This window comes from Gavialis gangeticus, unplaced genomic scaffold, assembly GCF_001723915.1.
Source record: "Gavialis gangeticus isolate Ggan-Ray unplaced genomic scaffold, GavGan_comp1, whole genome shotgun sequence".
NCBI classification, from domain to species: domain Eukaryota; kingdom Metazoa; phylum Chordata; order Crocodylia; family Gavialidae; genus Gavialis; species Gavialis gangeticus.
This window is the reverse complement of record NW_017728992.1, coordinates 207,730,518-207,738,968: the sequence shown is the minus strand read 5'-3', so window position 1 is coordinate 207,738,968 and position 8,451 is coordinate 207,730,518. Positions and strand designations below refer to the sequence as shown.

Genomic DNA, 8,451 nt, shown 5'->3' with positions numbered 1-8,451 from the left:
TCTGGTGGGAAAGCCAAGGAGTTAGCACACCCTGACACACCTCCGCGGAGCATGCTTCCTGGAAAAGGGTGGCATGAAACGGGCCTGAATCACCGTTGAGTTGCTTCACTGCTTGCCGTCCTGCCGGCTCTGAAGTCTTAGAGGTTACAAATCAGATGCCTTCTGTGCCTATCACGAGATGGGCCCCCGAAGCATGTGATGTGGGTAGTTTGGGTCCATCTTTTGCTATGGGAAGACCTAGCTCCTTTCCCCCACTGCGTGCTTGAGGGAGGCTTGGTATCTCCTGATGTATTGAGTAGTCTCCCTGCACCCCCGCCTGTACCCATTCCTCTGCCTCCTTCTCCAGATCGACCCTGCCCCACATCTGTTTTGCTCTCCCCCTGTTGCAGTGAACGTTGCTGGCGTATCTGTCCATCTCCATACCATCTCCTGCATGCCAGGGTTCATCACCCCTATCTTGGGGTGAGCAGTGGTAGCAGCATCCGCCCTCTTCCCCTCTCCAGACCTGGTCTTGCAGCAATGGAGAGGAGAAGCTGGGCAGAAGGCACCTAAGCAGGGCAGGGCAAGAGGGGCTTGCAACCTCCTTGAACTTCCTATGAAAACAATATTGGCTCCTCCCGAGGGGAAGAGCTCAGACCAAAACCCACAAGCACCCCAACTGGCTGCTCTTCCTAGGAGGTGGGAGAGCAGGGTTATCTTTCCCCTGAACTCATCAATAAGGTGGAGCTCCTGCCTTCAGCAAGAGACTGGCACCAGACCTGGCACCCAAAGAAACCACAAGAACCAGGAGCACCCTGCCTATTGCCCTTCTGACATCAACGGAGTCATATCTGGGGGCAACTGCTTCATGCACGATGCGCCAGCTAATAACGGGAGTCCTTTGTTCATATTAAACTCATTTGGCTCTGTTTTAAAGCTGCTGGATGTGAAGGTGCTTCGGTTCATCGTTCCAGCTGGTGGAAGATTCAGAGCTGCTGTTTCTCAGGAAGTGTCTCAGGTCTATTAAAAATGCACGGGAGGTCTTTAAATACTGAGCGGATTGCATGGGTGGTATTGTGCAACTACCTGCCCTGAAGGTTTAAATAACGAAAGACATGAGTCAGACCCTGAAGCACGTGCAATTGGCTCCAAATTATGAGGTCGTTAAAAAAAAAAAAGAAAAGGAAAAATGATGACGTTGGGTTCTTTGCACTGGCCTGCTGATTTTGGAGTCTGTTCTCAGGCTTTTCTCTGCAACGCGAAGGCGAGACAATAACTACCAGATGTATTCACATAGCACCCGCCAATAAGACAGGCATCTTGTTTTGGGAAAGCAGAATGAAGTGAAAAAGATAGTTTTCCTTTTAACCAGATTGTTCAGTGTTCTTGACTAAGACCCAACTTTCCATAGCTAATGTTTGGGGAAAAGGTGAGTGGGGTCTGTGGAATAAGGTCTTTTTCTTCATGAAAGTCTCAGCCTGCAGGAAATGACATGACTCCAGGAATAAGAAGAACCCTGGGAAATCACAAGAGCTGGTGACTGTGTTTCCCACCCCCAGTTTCATTTCCCAATATCTAGGACAATTTATCATTCAAGGAATATTTTTAGACTTTGAAAATGTGCCCAAGGGAGGGACATATTATTCTTTACAGAGGCATGATATTGGCACCCACACATACACATGTACATGCGCATGCACACCTAAGGGAATAAAAGAAATTCCATCGGTACAGAAATCAGCATCCTGCCCTGCCTCTTCCTTCCAACTCAAGATTCATGTGGACCTTATGCAAGAGGACGGAGAGGCTGAGTTATAACCAAGTCTATGGGTGGGTTGAAAAAAACAGAGTCAACGGGCTTCTCTGGAGAACTTGCTCCCCGCAGCAGGCAAAGGTCTACGACTGTGGTTATTTCTTTGTATCACGGTGGAATCAAGAGTGCTCACCTGAGCTCGGGGTCCCTTGTGTGTTAGAAGTTGCTTGAATACTCGGTGGGAGTGTCTAGACATGCACTTACACTGGCTTAAATTTACTGCACAGTAAGTCACTGTGCAGTAAGTGGGAATAAGCCGGTGTCTACACATGCAGGCGTTAAAGTGCATTAACACTGATTGTGGACTGACTTGGGACTAAAGTTAGTCCCAAGTCAGTCCGCACGCACACTGTTACTGCACAGTAAGCAGGAATAGGCTGATGTATACCCCGGCAGGCATCACAGCGCATGAACCCGGAGTGTGGACTGACTTGGGACTAAAGTTAGTCCCAAGTCAGTCCGCACGCACACTGTTACTGCACAGTAAGCAGGAATAGGCTGATGTATACACATGCAGGCATTACAGTGCATTAACACTGAGTGTGGACTGACTTGGGACTAAAGGTAGCACAATGTTACTGCGCAGTAAGGCATCTACACATGCGTTACTGTGCAGTAACTAATCAGGTGTAAATTTGATACCTGCACAATGCCAGTATCAAATTTATGCTCGAGCTGGCAGAAGTCACCATTTTTACTGTGCAATATGGGTATGAGCATGTAGGCACGTACCCGTACTGTGCAGTAATTTTGGTCACTGTGCAATAAATGCGCATGTGTAGATGCGCCCAGTGAGTGGTGCTACCTGCTTGGAAGATCTTGAAGGCTGAGGATTAGGATTAGGGTAAGGGTTAGGGTTATTCCAGGTCACTAGGAAGTTAGTGGAAGTTGTCTTCATTTATTACTGGTATTTTTATTACTGTAGTACCTAGAAGCACTTGTCTAAACTCAAGCCTTAGCAATGAGGTTGTCTTCCTTGAGGACGGCCACTATGAATCTGTAAGACCAACTGGACACAACCATTTAGGGCTCTGTAGATCAATAGGGGCATGCTAAAATCTGGCTTGTATAGAGGGCACTGCTGTAGTCTGCTCTAGAAGGCAGTGATTCAGTGGACCACTGGCAGTGATTTTTTCTCATGCTTGATTTTTATCTGTGTTGCAAGAAAAATCATATCTGGTTATGTCAAGCTGACCAAACTCCCGGAAGTCTTTTTGAGATGACTCAGAATTGGCAGTGATTGTGGCCTGAAGTTAACCCCAGTAAAATGCCAGGGAACACGGCACATTTAAAACAATGGCACAATAGAACTATACAATAAAATATTAACGTGGTAATTTTTGGGAGTAATTACTTTGGGGATGGGAAAATAACAGGAAAATATGCTCAAGGTGCAAGGATGTGCTATTGTTTTTTAGGATCTATGAGCCAAAATATTAGATAACAAGCTTGGCTAGTATTGATAATGTTGACGTCACTAATGGAAACAGCCAAAGCAGGTAAAGTCAGGGTTCACTGTTTGCTATGTGCTATCTGAACCGTTTGCATGAGTTTCTGAGGGAGACATCTGCATGAATCTCTAAGGGAGGACCAAGCCTTCAGAACAAGATTGCAACCCAGGAAGCTTTCTGGTGCATCCCTCCCTGGCCATGATGCTCCTGCTGGGACTTCAAGCTGGGGGATCCTGGCTAGAGGGTCTTGCCCCTCCACCCAGGGTCAGACTGATGCCAGATTTGGGGTCAGGAAGGAATTTTTCTCCCTGGCCAGATTGGTACAACTGGGGGGGGGCGCAGATAGGGGGCTGCCCTCCTGTGTAGTGGATGCATGGCCCCCATCTGGGATCTCTTGAGTGCATATTAGCAACCTTTTGCAGAAGCAAGACATTGACTTCTGTGGTTCCCGGCTCTACCGGTGGCAGGTTTGGGTGTGATAACTTGTGTTGTGTCAGAGTTAACTATGTAGTTTTGCCAAGAAGTTAGATTATGGATTTGTCTGGGATGGTTTGGAGAGGGATGATGCTGCCTCAGACAGGGATTGGACTAGACATGAGCTCTGGAGGTCCCCTCCAGCACCACTTCTCCATGAGTCTATGGTTTGATGACTGCAGATACGTGTCTGCCCAACCAGGCCTGGATCAAGCGACTGGCCTGATCCCAGAGACGTTACCTAAGTAAAAGCTTTGACAAAGCAACTACTTGGGTGGAGGAAGGAAATGCTGTGGACACCGTATCTGGATTTCAGCAAGGCTTTTGACAACATCCCAAATGACCTTCCCATAAACAAATTGGAGAAATGTGGGCTGGGTAAAACTAGTACAAGGTGGATAGATAACTGGCTCAATAGCCATAAGCAAAAGGAAATTATGAACAAGTCCATGTCAACATGGCACGAGGTTTCGAGTGGAGTCCCAGAGAGCTCTGTCCTGGGCCTGGAGCTGCTCAACATACTTATGAATGATTTGGCTGCTGGCATAGAAAGCTTCTTGAACAAATTCATAGATGACACAAAACTAGGAAGGACAGTGCACACATTGGAGGATGTGAAAGCGATTCAGAAGGATCTTGACAAATTGGAAAGTTGGACAGAGGGTAACAGGATGAAGTTCAATGGGGACAAATGCAAATTGCTACACCTTAGGAATAATAATAATAATAAAAAAATACAAAATAAGGACACCTGGCTGGATGGCAGCTCTGTGGAAAAGGACTTGGGCGTCTTGGTAGACCATAAAGTCAACATGAATCTGCAGTGTGATGCAGCTACACAAAAGCCCAATCCAGTTTTGGACATCATCAATATAAGCACAAGGTGCAAGACTTGGGAGGTTATGGAGGGTCTTGCCCCTCCACTCAGGGTCAGACTAATCACCATATTTGTGGTCAGGAAGAAATTTTACCTCGTGCTCAAATTGGTATGGACTATGGGTTTTTTTTTTTTGCCTTTCTCTGTACCTGGGGGCATGGCCCTGTACTCAGGACCTCTTGCATGTATGTGGACAATGTAGTATAGAAGCAGGAGTGGTTCCTCTGCGTTACCTGTGGCAGGTTTGGGTGTTTGGTCTCTGCTGTGCCAGGGTTGAGGGTAGTCTTACATAGAGTTTAGAGTAGGGTCATATGGGATGGTTTGGATAGGGAGGATCCTTCTCTGTGATTCTGTGTCAAAGCACCAGATATAAGGAACTGCTGGGAGCTTCCACTCCGCATTGCACACCCATCCTATCCCCCTGAGGGCAACACAGGTTGTGATGACAACTCCCCTCCCACGCAGATTGCACACCTCTGGAAAAATGCGGTGCCTCAGCCCCAGTAGGACCCCGCCTTCCCCATTCCTGTCTCCACAGTCACCAAAGCAAAATGCAAGGGGACGTATAAAATCACCCAGGGGAAGGATCTCATTCTGGGCCGCTGAGAACAACCTGGGACGATGAGGACTACCTTGGTGGTACTGCTGGCCGCTGCCCTGTGTATGGGGCAAGGTGAGTCATCCTTTGGGCAGAGGGAATCCAGATGTGGAAGGCAGCCTAGCCAGGGGGTAACAGCTGGAATAGCTGGGGCGGTCATAGCAATAGCAGTGGAGATACCAGAGGGAATGAAGCTGCCAGTTTGACCCCATTTTCAGTTTCTTTGAGGATCTTAAGGAAATAGGGCTGGAAAAGATCCCTCGAGGTCATCTAGTCCAGCAACTTGCTCAAGGCAGGATTATCCCTCATTAAACCATCCCAGCCAAGTGTTTGTCCAACCTGCTTTTGAAAACTTTCAAGGACGGGCTAGTTCTTTCAGTAGAGGATCCTGGTGTGAACAGTAGAATAAGTGTGTCTTTTTTGTTGGGTTTTTTTTTTTCGGTTGAGCTGGATGCATTTCCCCAAATATTATCTCCTGGACTAGGTAACCTGGGTAAATTTCCAAGAGAAGACTGAGGGAATGTCTTGGCTATCGAGAAAGGCTTGTTCCTGACTCAGGTTGGCTGCTTCAAGTCAGCTACCTCAGGGTATGAGAGCACTGAAAGCAAGGTTATGGGGCTTTTAACCTGGATTAAGAGATCAAGCTGGAGCTAATAGGGGTACTTGAGTTTAAACTCAAGCTGCTAACCTAGATTCAGAGCCAAGGTGCCTTCACTGGTGGTTTAGCCTGAGATCAAAGCATACTTTCCTTTAGCAATGATGAGAGATGACACGCGTGATCCAAAAGCCAATGGAAGTCAAAAGAAAGACCATCATTGACTTCTTTGGGCTTGGACTACGGCCCCTAGAGCCTTGTCTAACATCATAAAAGCATAAATTGTTGCTAATGATTGTGGAACGGCCTATTTGGTAAATAGTGAGTGTGGGCAATATCTTTATCTCCCACCTGTGAAAGAAAGGGGAGGCTGATTTTTCTCCAACTGTTGCAGTCCTGGACCGCAGGACCATCTTGTTTCATTTGATTTTGCTAACTCGAACAGGTTCCCCACCCCTTATGCAGCATCAGGGGGCGGTTTTAACCTGCTGGTAGACAGGAGCAGTGGTGCGATGTGTGGGTTGTGCAGGCGAGAGGGAGTTCAGGAGTAGGACCATCACCCCCCTCTACCTTGCACCAGTCTGGCACTTGCACACTCCCCTGGCTTTGGAGGCCCCGCCCCAGCTGTGCAAGAGGCCAACCCAGTGGGGAACCAGTAAGAAGAGCTAAATCTTTACATGCATTCATCCAACCTGCTTCACTCCCTAGCTCACGCTCTCTATTGCTTCACCTGTGAATGGGAATCCAGCAACTGGAAATGTCTGAACTTGACAAAGTGCGCGGATGAGGACGCCTTCTGTGTGACGAGCATAGCCGCTATAGACGTCGGTACGTGTCGGGGTCCCCGGTGCAGGGTTTAGGGGGTTTTATAAGGGTCAGGGGAAGTGGCAGGCGCAGAGAACAGCCTGTTGGGAAGGCGGAGAGGATCTGGAGCAGCTGACAAGACCCCAAACTTGGCAAGGCTTGAAATTCAGGGGCAGGTCCCAAGGGCTTACGACTATCCCCCGGAGGATCCTGGAGATGCGATCTCCATCCAGGTGTGACCTCTGTCACCTGGGCAGCATCTCACCCAAGATAGTGCTCAGAAAAATCAATCCTGAAATGCATTGAATACCTGCCACACAAGTCTCTGGTCCCAGCAGGGACCAGCATCAGCAACGCCTCGCAGGGGGCTACTGATACTTGTGCCATGGGCCAATATCTCCAAAGTCTCTATCCCATTGCAGAACCTGCTGGTACCAATGGAGATTCCCCTTGACTGTTCAGGACCTCAGGGCACAGGGAAACACCCCTAAATAACCATTCTTTCTTCTCTCTCCCATGGTTAAGTTGGCTGGAAACTGGGGAAGAAGATCAACAAGAAATGCTCCCCTCACTGCCCAGACTCCAACGTGCACGTGGCCATAGCCTCTTACTCCACATCTTGCTGCAAGTCTTCCCTCTGCAACCTCTTTGCCAACCCGGCATTGAAATCACCTCCGCAGTGAGGCAGGAGGAGAGTTGGGCTCAGAGATGGCCGGCGTCACGGCCAGAAAAGGGCAGGGGTAACACTCAAGGACCTACTCTGATTTCCCCAGGAAGAGCTGGATGTCCTCCATGCCCCGCGATTAAGGAGGCATTGTGTCACTCTGCTCTTGCTTCAGGGCCTCTGAAGACACAGATCCTCTCTTCTTTTCATACTTCGTGCGGTCATCGGGTGCGTCCCCGGGCAGATGCAATGTCTTGCCTCTCCCGAAAGCTCCTGCCCCTTGCAGCCCGGCAAAGCAAGAGGACATCCTCCAGCTGGTGTTATGCAGAGCGTGGCTCCATCCTGCACCCTCTCATGGGAGTCCCTATGGACTATTGCAATATTAGGGAGGATGCTCACCAGGGGATATTGAAGCTTCAAGGGCCAGTTGGGTCCAGGAAACATCTCTTCCCAGTGTCATGCTAGAAAAGAAGCTGCCCTTCAGGAGGATAAGAAGATGCTGAGGATGTCCTCACAACCTTGTGTGCTGCAGCCAGGGGGGTCTCTTGAACCACTGCTGACTGGGCTGCTGAAAAGGCATGGATAAGACTTGGGGAGCCAGAGGGTGAGTGTGCAAGTTGCCCATTGTAATACCAGCAGTGCATACCCTCCCACAAAACGCCAGAGACTTTTGGTTAACATAAAGAGCTTTCCTAAATGTAGACCCGAGAAAGGGCATGTTGTGCTGGAAAGCTTATCTACCATCTCTCCCAGCTATACAGGTGGTCCAATAAAAGATATAACCTCAAAAAACTTTGCTTCTTTACTCAACTTTTAACTTAAGACAGTGTGGTCTTGTGTTTGGCCTTGCCTCTGGGGCTTCAGTCCTTCCCACGGGTGGGTGATCTCCCTCCTGTCTCTATGTACAACACACGCTGGGCATCTTTGTTCCTCTTCCAAAGTGTCTGCTGCTATGCCTCCCATGGCAGGGGTTGTGTTGTGGGTTTGGGTCCCTGAGGCAGGAGACGCTTTTACAAAGAGGTTTCTTTATTTCTGCTAACAGCACACGTGTGCAAGCACGCATACACACATGTATGCATGCACACACACACATGCATACACACCCCCCATCAGACCCTCTCAGCTCCTTCCAATTCCACCTAGCTCCTAAAGACACACAATCCTCACATCTCCCCTTTCCAAGGAAAAGCACTTTC

At 48.7% G+C, this 8,451-nt stretch overlaps 1 protein-coding gene across 1 annotated transcript; it reads left to right on the top strand.

Moving 5' to 3' along the window:
* The first annotated feature begins 5,117 nt into the window (after positions 1–5,117).
* LOC109299995 (lymphocyte antigen 6E-like) lies at positions 5,118–7,768 on the top strand. Its single transcript, XM_019520564.1, has 3 exons — positions 5,118–5,267; positions 6,496–6,615; positions 7,117–7,768. Exons 1-3 carry the CDS (start codon positions 5,216–5,218, stop codon positions 7,272–7,274), a joined length of 330 nt encoding a protein of 109 aa, XP_019376109.1. The 5' UTR covers positions 5,118–5,215; the 3' UTR covers positions 7,275–7,768.
* The last annotated feature ends 683 nt before the right edge of the window (positions 7,769–8,451 follow it).

What these genes read in the sequence shown, in the direction of transcription:
- LOC109299995 (XM_019520564.1), top strand. Translation starts at nt 5,216, where the DNA reads ATGAGGACTACCTTGGTGGTACTGCTGGCCGCTGCCCTGTGTATGGGG. An exon ending in TGCCCTGTGTATGGGGCAAG is followed by an intron (nt 5,268 to 6,495) that starts GTGAGTCATCCT and finishes TTCACTCCCTAG; the next exon opens with CTCACGCTCTCTATTGCTTC. An exon ending in CATAGCCGCTATAGACGTCG is followed by an intron (nt 6,616 to 7,116) that starts GTACGTGTCGGG and finishes CCCATGGTTAAG; the next exon opens with TTGGCTGGAAACTGGGGAAG.